At 42.0% G+C, this 15,649-nt stretch overlaps 1 protein-coding gene across 1 annotated transcript in view; it reads left to right on the forward strand.

Moving 5' to 3' along the window:
* Positions 1-15,649, forward strand: part of LOC126334921 (tyrosine-protein phosphatase non-receptor type 23-like) — a 168,521-nt gene that overhangs the window by 134,444 nt on the left and 18,428 nt on the right. Inside the window, exon 3 of the mRNA XM_049997685.1 lies at positions 15,087-15,401. Within this exon, the coding sequence (XP_049853642.1) occupies positions 15,087-15,401 (315 nt within the window). The remainder of the gene's footprint in view (positions 1-15,086; positions 15,402-15,649) is intronic.

The following is a 15,649-nucleotide window of genomic DNA, read 5'->3' on the forward strand; positions in this document are numbered from 1 at the left end:
ATTTAGTTAGTGCAGGCTGTCTACATCAGGGGCAGGTATGCACTCGGAAGCAAACCTAATGTTCTGCTTTGATTCACAGATACTTACCCTATTGTTCTCCATTGATTGACTGGTCATTAACCTATTGCTCTCCTTTAATTGATAGGTCCTTAAACTATTGTTCACCTGCACACATCCCCTCCCCCCCCCCCCCCCCCACACATGTCAGGAAACCTCCACCCCTCTCTGCTACAGGTACGCTTTCAGATCTGAGTTATTGGAATAACCCCTCTCACTCTTATCAATTTGATTGACTACTTAATTAAATTGATCAATTAATTAACCTCTCCCCCTCTGGTAAACTCCCTCCCCTCTCACCCTCCCTCCCAAAAAATGGTGCAAAAAGACTGTTGATAGTTTGTTTATTTGGCTAATGAATTTGTCCGGAAATCGATTGCTGTGTATGGAATATTGTTTAAGCAATCTGGACAATGTGTCAAACATTGTTTATTTAAACAATTGAGCGGATTCAAGGCAGTGTATGGAATATAGTTTATTTATTTAAAGATTTTTCAGGAAATCGATCACCTCATCCCCCCCTCGCCCCCTCCCCTTCCCCTCTCCTCTTCCTTTCCTCTACCTGGAAACTGGCGACTCTTCGGTGGAGAGGAAGGATCTCACGAAGGGAAATTCAAGGGCATATTTTTTTTTTTATAAGAATAAAGTTTGCTCATAATCCTCTGCTGTTTGGAAAGACGCAGATTGTGCAAGGATACCATCATGGAACACACATCACACGTAATTACACACAGCTAGAAATCTTTCAATCGTGCAGCATGCACCACCCACCGTACCCTGTACCACACAGGATGCTACCGCACGTTCTCCCAGGAGTCGGGATGCACCAGTGGCCCCCTCGAAGTGGTGATGCAGCTGTTAGCTGTGTAACCACATGCAGATGTCAGTCTGGGTCCCGCAAGAATGAGGAGGCGGCATCCCTTTGATAGACAACACCTGCGAATACCTGTCAAAATACGTGCTCACCTTGGCACCGTTGCTGGCGCAATGGCACAGAGCTGCAGGTCTAGCGCTATAGAAATCTGTTCCAATGTTTGCCAGAATAGCTCAGCCTGCATTGTTCCTAGATATCCTAATGGGACATGCGAGCTGTGTCTAGCCTTGCATGCATGTTTACATGCCCAGCGTGGCTGACGCATCAAAGCCAAATGTTAGTGTAGTGACTCACCATCGCAGGCGCATCTAAAAGGTTCTCAGTGTTACACTGATGTCATGTGGCTATGTAAATAAGAGCCAACTTGACCTCTCAGAAATTGTAAAATGCCCAGAAATAGTTAGCCGTCGCTTTTGTGATGTCTCAGCTTGTCCGCAGGGAAATTCGTGCCCAAATAGGAGCTGTTTAACAAAATAGCTCAGAATAACGACCGAATGCATTCCTTCTGATGGTGCTAACATGGCACCCCATCCGCCAGTGTTAGCCTTCCTGGAAGTCGTTAAGTCCTGCTTTCAGCAAACATCTCCAAAACGGCAAACATTCTCATCGCTGTGTACAGGCTCCTATGTCCAAGCACAAACAATGTCTTGTGAATGAATGGAGCATTCTGATTGGCTCTTACTGAATTTAACTGCCAGCCTGCTACTGCTGCCGGTGCGGAAACACTCTCCGCCTTTTTTTTCCGCAGATGAGGCTTTCAGCTGCAAAACTATTTTGTACAGATGGTCACATTGCACTGACAGTTAAACCCTGTAAAAGTGGCATACAGATCGTCTAATACAGAAAGACACTTGCTCAATTACGCTGCTCTGTCACTCAGAATGGAAGCTTGAATACTAGAGCGTGAAACCAATCTCCAACCCAGCAATATATCGTGTACTGTGTCGATGTAGTAAACATACAATGTGTATCCTGCGCCATAAAAAAATCGCCCCTTTTGCATCATGCATATAGCTATCGACCAATGGACACTCATATATATACTGCAAAGACAGACAGCACTGTATATACTCCTTGTAACACTAGATATTTTCCCGCAGCCGATGGTCACAAGTCATCTGCTTGTGACGCTTGACCAGAGCATCCTCGGCGCACCGAAGTCACTCTTCAAACTGTTGTACAAATGCGGGCCCGTTTCCCCTTGGCACAATGGCATCACCATTTCTGGTCCCTACCTGCTTGCTTGCTTGTTTTCTACACCAACCTCCATACTCTGGGATTACAAGAACATATATAATTTCACATGGTCTGCCAGAATATCATGTTATTTTCGAGAGACACTTGTACATATACCGCGAAGACTGTTGTACAAAGGCTGGGTTGGTTCCCCTCGGCACAAAGGCGTCACCGTTTCTGTTCCCGACCTGCTTGCTTGCTTTTTTTTCTACACCAATCTCCAGATTCTGTGAGTCCAAGAACACATTTATTTTCACATGGTTTGCCAGAATATTATACCATGTACACAATACTTCACGTTATGAAGCATATAGCAACGTCGCTTGCATAGCAGTGTTGCTCATGCAACATAATTACGAGGATATAGACTGGAAATTATTTCTCCAGAAACCCGAAACTTTAACGAGATGGAGCATGCTGTAAACCACTGAGTATCTAGAAACTTATTCTGTCTGTGAAGACCTTTGCATGAAAACTCGATAAAATAGAGGAAACTGATATTTCCACTCACGAATACCCGTTTCGGCGGTGTATCAGATTTCAAATAATTCCTATAATTTACAAAGTCAGCCAAGGTGTTCCTTATGTCTATAGAACCAGCAAACACGTCTTCCACCTGTCTTTCACCTTCTAGATGTGCACACCACTATCGATGTTCTCTCAACTAAATACAAGACAGGAAATGTGAAGAAGAAATCAGACCATTTACATGGGACAGAATAATGGTCCGCGCAAACGCATGTCCATACTGAGTCTTCTCAAATTCCCATAATTACAAATTACAAATTAACACTTATCGCGTTTTTTCCCTTTACTAGTATTGTTAATCTTCATTATAGGCGAATTTCATTATTCTAGGTCAACGGGAAGCTCCTTATAGGTTTTAATGAGTCAGTTTTTCGGGTATCAAAATATATGACATAAATGGCCGTATCTTTTGATTTCACGGACTAACAAGCTCCAGTTTTTTAAATCGCCAAAGGACCGCAGACTTTAATATGTAACATACATTTCAATTTTGTACGTTTCCCCCTTTCTAAGAAAAAGAGTTTTTCAATAGTCGTACTGACAGACAGATAGACGGATAACAAATTGATCCTACAAGGGTTCCTTTTCACCGACTGACATACAGAACGCTCAAAGGAGTGATTTATTAAGGAGTATGATAACGTCAAGAAATTTTATGAAAAAGATTGTAAATGTAAGAAGGCTAGTGCGACATACGACGTGTGGCTGCAGAGGTTTCCCACAGCTCTTGATTTCTCGCTTTTCATCGTTAAATAATTTCTGTGTCGTCGTAATGAACATAGTATGTTTGAGTCAATTTCTGAGTATTCGTTGATATAAGACGATAATGGTATTAAATCTTTCACGAGCAACGTTCCCAGAGGCATGAGTGAGGCAAACATGATAAACATACTACGGAGCGTCGGAAGTTCCACGCTGATAGGTTCTGTACTGTCCCGCAGACTGCATTACGCAGGTCTCTGTTGCGATAAATCCTCGAAATTCCAGAACATGGAAGGAGACCGTTTCTCGTCTCTAACATGTGGTAGAAATCAGACGCCGGTGAAAGGCGTTATTGGGCTGGATCCGTTATTCGGCGCTTACCACCTGGCAGAACGTCAGCTGCGCGTGCCGGCAGCTGCTGCTGCCAACAACGACCGTAGTTTGTCGCCTCTTACAACCGGTGTAAAATTACGAAAATCAACTGATCAATCTGGAGAGTGCAACTCCACTGTTGCGCTCTTCACTCTCCTTCTCACATGGAAACTTCGTAGTCAACTGTAAACTAGGACCGTCTCTCTGATGCAGCGCGCTGTCCGACAACCTCTTGTTGCCAACGCCACGTTTCTTAATACTGTTAAACGTTATTTTAACTTAACTTTGCCCTCTGGAGTCCAAGGAATAGTGTTAAGATAGACGCAGTTTACGACAAAGATGTATACTGCGACTACAGCATTTACAGAAAGGAAAGACAGCACGAACACTAACAAGGGTACCGCACGAACTTTCCCTCACAGATCTGATTCACACTGTCTGGGTTTAGAGCGCGAATAGGAATTCAACATATTTAAACAGGATGACGCAACTCTCAACCACTTTCGAGAAATTCAAGTTTGAAACTTCTAGACCTGCTTACATAATTTCTCTGGTCGCTAGGATTCGTGGAGTCCACGACTGAGCGAGTAACGGCTAGTCACATACGTGCGATGTTGCTGGATCGAATCTGGCTATCGGTAGTTTTTTCTTCATTCCTACTTTTATTGCGCCAAAGTACAGTATTAAAGTAGTCCCTACGAAATGTACTCTTCTGGTGCAGCCTTGCGAAGTTTGTTTTTACATGCAGGCGACGAAGCTTACAAAACGATAACGAAACTGCGCGTCCATTACCGAACAGAGTAGGGAGACAGCTTCTAGAGAAGATTGCATAAAAATTCAATCAGCCGTTTACCACCAGTCGTCTGTACCAGTATTGGGTGATATGCATCGACATGTGTGATGCGCCAGTACACTGCGTGAAGACCGCTAACCGTTTATAGCTGCAAACTCACTTTGCTTTGCAAAAGATACATTGAAAAATCATGTATGTCGCAATAATGACTGTTTTCGACGTTTCTCCGATCAGTATCATCCCGATCTGTGTAGTGCTCCATAGGTTTCATATTATGCTTGTCACAAATGTAGGTACAATAATATAAATGAAATGACTATACTAATGGGACTGAAAGCCTTCTGTATCCTTTTTTTTTGTTTCCTTCGCCTTACGAAGAAAGTTTATTTCTCTTTTTTTTGGAATAAATATTATATAAACAACAAATAAATAATTAACTAATGTTGATTTGTACAGCTAAAATAAATCTTTTGTTAGAATTACAGGGAAATGAAAAAAGTACCAGCAGCGAGGTTCAATCTACAGGCCTCGCACTACAAGGCTACGCACTTGCTCGCCCGATTACGCACTGCTTGAATGTTTGTGACCATACGAAGTATACAAGCACGCATCAAAAATTTTTAACTCTTTCTTCTCTATAACACTCGAGAGTTGCGTCCTTCGGTAACACATTTGTGACAAGCATAATATGAAACCTATGGAGCACTACACAAATCGGGATGATACTGATCGGAGAAACGTCGAAAACTGTCAGTATGAAACAAAGCAGTGAGGGGCAGCTCGTGCAGTCCATGTGCAAGCAGGTGTTCATACAGCTCTCCTAGTACATACCGTATGATATCAGAAAGGCACACTTGAAATTAAGAGGAAATGTATGATTCCTGTTTCTGATTTTGCAATAGAAAAGTCTCACACATCGATGTCGGGGCCATTGGAAGGAAATGACCTGTTTTGAGTTTGCCACATTTAAGGAGCTGTTCATGATGCCGAGGTAACATGGCACGTCTCGTGTCTTTGGGAGTCATCTCATAATGTGTAACTTATTTGCTAATTTCCACAATACATTTCACCGAAATGGAACCACATATCTTGTTGACGACAGTATTCGCATTTGATAAACAAAACTGTACAGAGGCAGTGGAGCAGTGAATATATTTCTGTCCAATGTCCAACACTTCCTGTATACGGGAGCGAGACGTGGTGCTGGTGAGAGATAAATGTGACACCACTCTGTACGCAGTATGACCACAGGGGAAATAGTCTTTGCCATGAATAAATTACAGGAGCCGATATCAACAGAGGGCCAAAACTACAAAATGTACTAAGTATGTTACAGATAATACAACAGATATTGAAAATTTAGCACGTCTAGCATACAAGATGAACGTTTGCGTTTTTGCAGCATGATCATTATAGACATCTGACGTTTTCGTAGCCAACATCTATGCTGAGAATACGTTTGTAAAACGCTCGTGCTGCCTGTTCGAACACGCTGATCTCCAAAACCACTAGGCGAATTTTGATGGGGTTTTCGCAAGTAATTTGTGCGCAACTTCAGGCAATGTATGGGCTTTGTTTAATCAAAAATGGATCACAAAAAAAGAAAAACAGATGTCCATACATTTCATTACGTTCCACATCACCTTCCGAACACATTTGTGACAAGCATAATATGAAACCTATGGAGCACTACACAAATCGGGATGATACTGATCGGAGAAACGTCAAAAACTGTCAGTATGAAACAAAGCAGTGAGGGGCAGCTCGTGCAGTCCATGTGCAAGCAGGTGTTCATACAGCTCTCCTAGTACATACCGTAAGATATCAGAAAGGCACACTTGAAATTAAGAGGAAATGTATGATTCCTGTTTCTGATTTTGCAATAGAAAAGTCTCACACATCGATGTCGGGGCCATTGGAAGGAAATGACCTGTTTTGAGTTTGCCACATTTAAGGAGCTGTTCATGATGCCGAGGTAACATGGCACGTCTCGTGTCTTTGGGAGTCATCTCATAATGTGTAACTTATTTGCCAACTAATTTCAGCAAAACTTGGTACACGTATTACCACCCGGAAAGAATTGTTGTGGCGGGTTAGAACCACCAACCTTTTTTGCAACAAGCTTTATGGATGATTACAAATCTTTACGAAACTTGTTCTCACTGACGACCCCCACAAAATGATGAAACGACAAAACTTTATCGCTTAGTACATTTTCGCTGTTCATGCAGTAAAACTGTCGCATCAGGTATGGCGTTTTAATTTATTACTTCTGTAGCCCACTACTATCTCTATTCGCGATACATTTTGCAGACAATGTTCACATACGAATACCACTTGATGCACCTCAACTTACATCATTGTACGGCCCATAGTTCACGAAATGTGACGTCATAAACACAGAACTGCGTGAAAACGAAACTGTGAGGCAACATTCGTCAGAGATACACATGAAATATGTGTACAGATACGTTAAATCTTTGTGACACGTGCCTGTGTGGGCAAAGCCAGGGGTAGAAAAACTTCTGCTAAACCCGTGGACCAATTTCAACCAAACTTGCACACATATTACTTATTATCTGGAAAGAACACTGTGAGGGTAAGAGCCAGTAATCATCGTGAGCGTGATAATACGGACACAGAAGGGGGAGGAGGGAATGGAGAAGGGAAGGAGGTTCAAATGGCTCTGAGCTCTATGGGACTTAACTACTGAGGTCATCAGTCCCCTAGAACTTAGAACTACTTAAATCTAACTAACCTAAGGACATCACACACATCCATGCCCGAGGCAGGATTCGAAACTGCGACCGTAGCGGTCGCGCGGTTCCAGACTGAAGCGCCTAGAACAGCTCGGCCTCTCCGGTCGGCGGGGAAGGAGGATATGGACACATAGAGGGGGAGGGGGCGGGGATGGGGACGAGACAAACAGACAAACGTTGAGGGAGAAGTGATCAGAAAAAAAACATAGGAGGAGTTGAACAGAGATAGGGGCGAGGAGAAGGTGAACAGAGAGGCGGACAGATAAGACGGACAGAGAGAGGGGGAAGGAAGTGACGGACTAATAGAATTGAAATGAATATATAAGCGCGCAACACCGGGTACTCAACCAGTCAACAACATATCCTTATCATTCTTAGCCTTGTGAAATACTAGCTTCAAAAAACTTTCGGAGAATGCTGTCAGGGAAGCTTTGAAGGCATTTTTTTTCTCGCCTATCACATTTTAAATGCTAATTTCCCCATTCCATTGAATTTTGGTTGATGGGAGGGAGAGGGGAGCACGGGGCGGGAGGCTTCAGCTTCTATAACTACAAGGAAGCTGAAATAATAGTGAACTTAGCACAAATAGTGTTCGATTTAGGTGCATATTCTACATTATCGAATGTAAATTTCTTATCCACTGCAACAAATATGTCACTTCAGTTTTTAACCTATGCTACACTTAAAATAAATACCAATTTTGACTTCGAAGATATTCAAAAAATGAAGTTTATCGAATCTTGATGATTACTATCATTTCAGGCTGCCTACTTTTCAGAGCTGATTCCTAGACTGACGGAAATAGGAAGTGTTAGAGCATGAAGCATTAGTGCGATTTATATCAAAATTTGTGGAAATGTTCATCACTTATTTTTCGATTTCGGTCATCTATGGAATAACTGAAATAACTTCTCATGACATTGTTCTCATTCCTGATCTTAGATCTTCCCTTTATTTCTTCAATCTTTCACTCTGTTCTTTTCTTCTTTCGTCTCTCCATATAGGGACGCGATTCCTGAGCTTTTCCCGAAAACCCCCGACCTTTCGAATCTTGTTTCGAAAAATCGCCCAGTCTACAATTTCTGCTCCCATAATGTTGATTTCTGCTAAGCCCGTTTTCACTCCCCTGAGCCGACTGATTTGCATTTTGGGATTTTTTTCGCAATGGCCAAATATTTTTTTAGTCAGTCTTTCCGGGTTCATACGAACCATGTGACCATAAAATGAAATTCTCCTTTTCCTGAGAGCATCAGACTGTTTTCCATTTTGGGTGTAGATTTCTTCATTACTTCTTGTCGTCCATGTACTTCCATCTTATCTTGAACCGAGTATTTTCCGTAGTTCCTTCCTTTCCTTTTGCTCGAACTTTTCAGTTTCACCCTTTTTGTTGAGAGCCAAAATTTTGCTGCATAGAGGCACTTCGGTTTTATGATATTTTTTTTGTAGTACTGGAGTTTTCTTTTCATTGACAGTGATTTTCTATTGCAAACGTTCTTCGTTAAATGGTAAGCCATTTCCATCTTCTGGGCTCTAATTTTTGTTTGCATCTTAGCTACACCGTTTGGCTGTATATTTCTCCCGAGCACTTAAATTTATTCACTGCGGTGATTCTACTGTGTCTTGTGCTTGAGAATTCTGTCTCTAATCGTGGATTTTTCCGACGTCTCTTTCAAAGCCCGATTTACATGAGTGACTATCTGGTTAAAATCAACCACTCAAAGTGCATCCACCTTTTTTGCACGCGTGTAAATGAGCAACCAATCACAAGTCTTCTAAAATCGAAAGTTAACCTATTCTGAATGAGCTCACTTGTATTATGGAAATGGATTTTGTGATTTCGTGTCTTCTTAATCTTTATTGTGTTGTTTGCTTTGTTTTCGTGACTCGAGGTCCTGATATTTTCTCCTACTATCGTTCTCTTACAAGACAGATGAAATATCTGACAGCATAAACACATTTACTTTTTAGAGTCAAAAAGCCTACATCATGCATGAACAAGAACGTAAATACATAAAGTGTTTTAATAAAAATTATTTCAACGATGAAGAAGTCATAATCATTTGACGAGAAAGGTAATTTTTTATGTTTAGGAATTATGGTGGATTTTAATGTTTGTTACTAATTCTGTCTTCTTGAAAGAATTTTGTAATCGTGCCTTTTTCCGCAGTCTCTTTCGACAGGTTGGTTCGGTCAGCTACTGTATTGATGTTTACGGGAAATATTCCTAAATCTTCCGCAAAGGCTAGACAGCTGAGTTTGCTGTTCGATTTTTTATATTCGGATTTGATTTCTTGGGTTCATTTTTCTTGAAAGATACTATTCTCTTATTACCTTTTCCAAAGCGCAGTTGATGAACAATGGGGGAGAGGCCATCACTTTGCCTTAGAACAGTTTTTATTTCAAATGGTTCTGAAATTTCTCTGTCGAATTTTATTTTGAACTTTGTTCCTGTCCACAGGTGCCGACCCCGTGGGGCCTGAGTGGGCCCAAGCCCCCTCAAAAACTCCTTTTTGGGGGGGGGGGGGGGGGGCGGAGCCCCCAATAATTTAATTATTAGTTACATTATGCTTTGTAAAATCACAAAATTATGTTGGAATTTTTTTTAATTTCCTTGTTTGCCGATAGTTACCTTTTAAAATACATTCAGTAATGAGTTAAAACAAATAATTATTACAGTAGTAAGCAGGTTAACTGAAAACAAGTGGTGTGAATCATGCTAGTGTTACGGTGCTGCGGGCACGCTTAGAGTTTGTCCCCGTGTGCAAAACTCTTGGAAGTTGATGATACTGCAGGTCAACCACCAACAATTATTGTGTCGTCAATTGCTTCGTCGTCTTCAGGCTGGAACCGTTCACAGTCAAAACCTGGACAATCCGGTAAGGGAAGATCATTTCAGAAGTCTTGATTGATCAAATACTCATGGCTAGAATATGAGGTATCTTACCCAAAAAGTGTTTTGCAAAACCTGAAAAGAGGCAGATGCTACAAATATATTACAATTTTCTTCAAAAAAATAAAAATAAAAAAGAGATGCATTTATTTCCATTGGGTTTTCTAACTGGGAAAAGGCTTTGGATAAATTCCGTGTTCATGAAAATACGTTTGCGCATAAAGAAGGTGTTCTGAAACTAAATTATATCATTAACTAAAGTGTGGCCTCCCAACTGAATGGATAGTGATATGAAGAAAGGCCTTTTAGCTCTTGAGACTATTTTTACTACCGTGCAATTTCTATGCCGACAAGGACTAGCAATTAGAGGGCACGAAGATGTAAACTCTTTTTTTTCAATCGTGGAACTCTGAATGAATGACATACCTGAGTTTAAAGATTGGTTAGGGCTTTCGGGGTATAAGTGGACGTCCCACGATATTCAAAACAAGATCATTGATCTACTAGGAAAGTCTGTGTTGAGAAAGGTATTTACTTCAGTCAAGAAGTCTGAACATTTTTCTATTATGGTTGACGGAACAAGTGATTCTTCGATTCACAAACAAGTGTCAATTTGTATTCGTACTGTCGATGATTCCTTAATCATCAATGAAGACTTTATTGCCTTATACGAGACCTGCAACGCTGAATCACAAACTCTGTCTAGTATTTTAAAAGAAGTTTTTGCTCGTCTTGATTTGTCAATGGATAACTTAAGATGACAGTGCTATGATGATGTCTCGAATATGAGAGGTAAGTTCAAAGGACTAAAAAAATTAATTTTGGATATACAACCAAAAGCATGTTACGTGCACTGCACTGCTCACAGTTTAAACTTGGCAGTTGTAGACAGTTTCCGCCATCTTACGTCCATGAGGGCAATTATGGCTTTAGCCAAGGACTTAATAAACCCGTAAGGGAATCCAACAAAACTTTTCAGAAGCATACGCTGTGAGAGCGCCAACGACCAAGCTGGTCTACGACCCCTTTGCCCGACTCGATAGGCTATGCGAGCTTCTAGTATTTTGAGAACATTCAAAAACTTTGAAGATTCTAGTGTTTTTTTTAACCTTTTCTGCCGAGGACAAAACAGAGGCAGGTTACAAATGTGCAGGCTATCTTGAGTCAATGTAACAATTCAAGACTTATTTCTTTTTACGTCTTTATTGCCAAGATATCAACCCAGTACAGCACGTTAATGAAGTGTTGCTGATCTGGAAAAAAACGAGGGTTTCATTTGTGTATTGAATGAAGGGTGTGACACTTTTGAACACTTTTGGGAATTGTGTTTAAAAGAAAAATCTTAACAAGTTGAAGATCCTTCGCTTCTTCAGAATCGAAGTATACCAAAAAAGTATGAAAACAACGAAGCCAGCTCACCGCACACTTTCAAAACCCCAAAGGAATATTACAAAGCTATTTACATTGAAGTTTGAGAAACAGTGCGATCTTGCATTACTGAGCGGTTTGCTTCAACTGGACTCACACAGGTCATTGTAGTTGAACAAGAGTACTTCCTTTTCGTAAACAGAGGTGAAACAAATTTTAAAAAATCAACGAGTTTTTAAAAAATGACCTAGACATTGAGAGATTGCGCGTACACTTGAATATGTTAGCCGATATCGCTAATAAAAAGCAACTGTTCTTAAAAAAATATGCGTGATGTAAGAGAGTACATTACACAAGAGCCTGCAATTGGAGAAATGGTGTGTGAAGTAGTGAATTTCAGTCTTTTCAGAGCTATGTATTTACTGAACTGCCATAGTCTATAAGCATGATTATTACCATCAATTAAATTTTTTTACGAAAATACCGTGCCTGTTTATGTTTTCTTTCTTTTTTCAAAGCCAAAAAATGTGTTAGGCTTCTCGAGCTTCCTAGAGTGTCGAGTTATCGAGAGTCCAGTTTTCGGGGTTCTAATGTTGATCATATAACTCTAAAATGCTTGAAACAATTTTAAAACTCACTATTTTTCATCTAACATTTAGAAAATTTGCCGGGGCAAGACCCACCGTATGCCGCCCCTCCCCCAATATGTTTTATAAGTCGGCGCCCCTGTTCCTATCATTTGTTTCTTTAGTTATTGTCAAAGTTTTCTTGTCAGTGCCCAATTCTTCTAGTGTACTGAAAAGTGTTTGCCTGTCTATGCAGTCGTAGGCTTTCTTGAAATCTTAAAATGGTACAGTATCGTCTTGTAAATGGTATTAAACTTTCATTTCGCTCGAAACTGGTGTCTATCGTTAACAGTAGCATGAGGTGTGTCCCAAGGAGATACAGGGTTGTACGTGTTGTGGCATGCAAAAATTAGCCTCCGAATGTAATCTTGAGGAATTTATTGCCATGCCTGAAACACATATTGTGTCAGTTCATGAAGACTGTTAACTTGTGGGTGATAGGAAAGTATACGTCTTCCCATTGCATCCCAGACAACTTCTATGAGTGACAAAAAGGGGGACTGAGGAGATCAGTCAAGAATGCATGCATTCCTCAAGGAGCCTGTGTAGTGAATTCAGAGTGGGGCCTTGCATTGCACTTCTGAAATATTCCATTTGATGCCACGGTAGTGGTTCAAATGTGGGGACTTAACTGCTGAGGTCATCAGTCCCCTAGAACTTAGAACTACTTAAACCTAACTAACCTAAGGACATCACACACATCCATGCCCGAGGCAGGATTCGAACCTGCAACCGTAGCGGTCGCGCAGCTCCAGATTGTAGCGCCTAGAACCGCTCGGCCACTCTGGCCGGCTGCCACGGTAGTGAAGGCGTGACAACAGTTTACCATTCTTGTCACATACTGGGGAACATTCAGCCTGATTTCAGAAATTACTGAACTGGTCTGCTGTCGGACTCAATACCTGCCCACACCATGGTTCCAGGAGCTGGAGAGGTACGGGTCTCGAGAATCGTTGCTCCTGTGACCCTTTCAACAGTTTGTCTATAGACACGCTGGCGTCATAGACTCATCTCTAAACACCACGGAACGCCACACACATCGCAGTTGCAAGTCTTTGTTGAATGTGGTATGGTGTCAATGGTAAACGACAGATGGCAACTCGAGATCTCTGTCCGGATTTAAACTGTTATCAACTGTCCATTCGTCACAGCCAGTGGAACAGTGTTATAATCTTTTTGTGGTGTACTTATTTATTTGTTTGTTTAGAGTATGCTTACATCACAGACAAATAATACTGCACTTTTCTCAAACTACGAACTAGCATCTAGGCCACGCATATAATATATTGATCCCTCCGTCATCACCAGGTACTCTGTTGGATCGCCAAGGAAAGTTCTCAGATGACATTCTTGTATGACACGGCGAATAGTCTGCTCTACAGCGCCTCGGTCAGAGCTTGGTGAAATTACAGTAAAACCACAGTTAACCGAACCCAGGTCGACCGAAACCTAGGTTATCCGAATCAACTCAAAAAATGTAAGAAGAAAAAGAAAGAAAGAAAAAAAATCAAACAGCCCTCGTGGAAACAATTTGAGGCGAGAGTGAGCTGGGCTTCAGTTACCGGGAAGAGGTGAAAGTCTGGCCCTGAACTGCTTCCTCGCCCATTGACTCACCAGTCTAAACAGAGCTGCACTGCCACCTGCATTCGAGTGCATTTTTCTTCCAGTTGTGTGTTTATTTTTGTGCTATGATATAAACAATGAAGTACAGTACGCTGTACATTTCGGAGCGACAGAAATAGATTTGCCGGTAAACTAACGTCCTACGATATTCCAAACCAACAGAAAAGTATTCGACGGGAATACCGCGACATCCGACGTGCAAACAGAGCAGAAATTAAGCCAGACGCTATAATGGCGGGCCCAGCGACACTGTACGAGAAACAGCAATCGCGAACGCTCATTTCATGTCACCGGCGGCTGGAGGCTAATATACTGTAAACATAAAATGACAGTTTTAATAGAGAACACAAGCCTACCATACAAAGTAAATGAGACTCATCAAGGTTCAGGAGTGTGGGACAACGGCTAGTCAATGGAATGTAACAATATTACACCAACAGCCGCTATACTGGTATTATCTTATTACGCAACCAGTTTCGACGTGACTGGAACGTCGAAACTCGTTGCCTAATAAAACAATACCAATCTAACAGCTGTTAGTATAATATTGTTACATACCAAACAAATTGGTTTTTTAAATTTAACATTCAAAACTTTCAGACATACGTACAATACAAAATACTGTAGTACACATTAGATGTTCATGATTTAATTGAAGTATACTGATGCCCGATCTAATTTTGTTATATAGTGAATGAATTGGCATATCTGAGGAGTGTTCTACCGTCCAGCGTAATTTACGCCAAGTGAACGGGAATAAAAATCTGCTGCAGTGCGCTCCACCTCGTAGCATTAATGTAAACTTGCAGTAGACAGATAAGGGCTAGCTGTGCACTGCACACGTTGTTTATCAAATCCGTGTGTATTTAGCCCGTAAGGCAATTACGTCACACCAGTTGCGCATGCGCTAAAGATACTTAAAACGTGCACAACTGAAGATGTGCTCGCGATCCTGATGCCAAGTTTCACGGAGTCTAAAGGAGTAGCAATGCAGCATAGCGCGGTAGATTTGTGCCGTGTATTTCAGATTAACGCATCTACGTTATGTTTCACAGCATTCAAAGAAAAATAACCAGTAAATCCGCAAGGTGTCAAAAGTTAGTGTGTTCACATGCTCTTAACAGCGGTCGCCACTGGTGAAGAATGTGCACGGCAGGAGAAGAATTGGTCTAGAAGCAAATCAAATGTTAATAAGGACGGTGGTGCCTGCTATGACAGGGAGCTTGCGCTGAGTGTGTCTAAGTCCTTCCTCCCGCAGGCCGCCCCGCTGTTGCTGTCACTGTTGCTCCTGTCGGGGGCGGCGCGCGCCCAGCACGGCCCCGGCGGCAACCCTGGCGCCGGTCCTGCCCCCGGCCAGGACGCAGCGCGCGCGCCACCGCCACCCGCCATCCTGCTGCACCGCCAGGCACTCACCACGGACGGCGCCTTCAACTTTGCGTTCCGCGCTGAGAACGGTCTGCAGCAGGGCGAGAGCATTGCGCCCGACGGCAGCCGCCGTGGGGCCTACTCTTACGTCGACCCTAACGGCCGGACCATCAGTGTGCGTTACACAGCCGGCAAGGACGGTTTCAAGGTAACTGTATCGTCCGAGCTCTCTCGCAGAATGCGGTAGCCGTGAGCTGTGACCGATAATGGGTTTATTTATTTATTTGTTACTTTCTTTCAGTCAGTCATTACACACAAGAACACACCAAATACTGCACACAAATTTCCACAAATGTAGCACATAATACACTCTAAAACAAAAAACGAGGCGCTACGGAGGAATTATCCGAATGGGACGGAAATCGGTAGATGTGACGTATATCTACAGACAAACAA

The sequence above is a fragment of the Schistocerca gregaria genome, chromosome 1 (genome assembly GCF_023897955.1).
Source record: "Schistocerca gregaria isolate iqSchGreg1 chromosome 1, iqSchGreg1.2, whole genome shotgun sequence".
In the NCBI taxonomy this organism is placed as follows: Eukaryota; Metazoa; Arthropoda; class Insecta; order Orthoptera; family Acrididae; genus Schistocerca; species Schistocerca gregaria.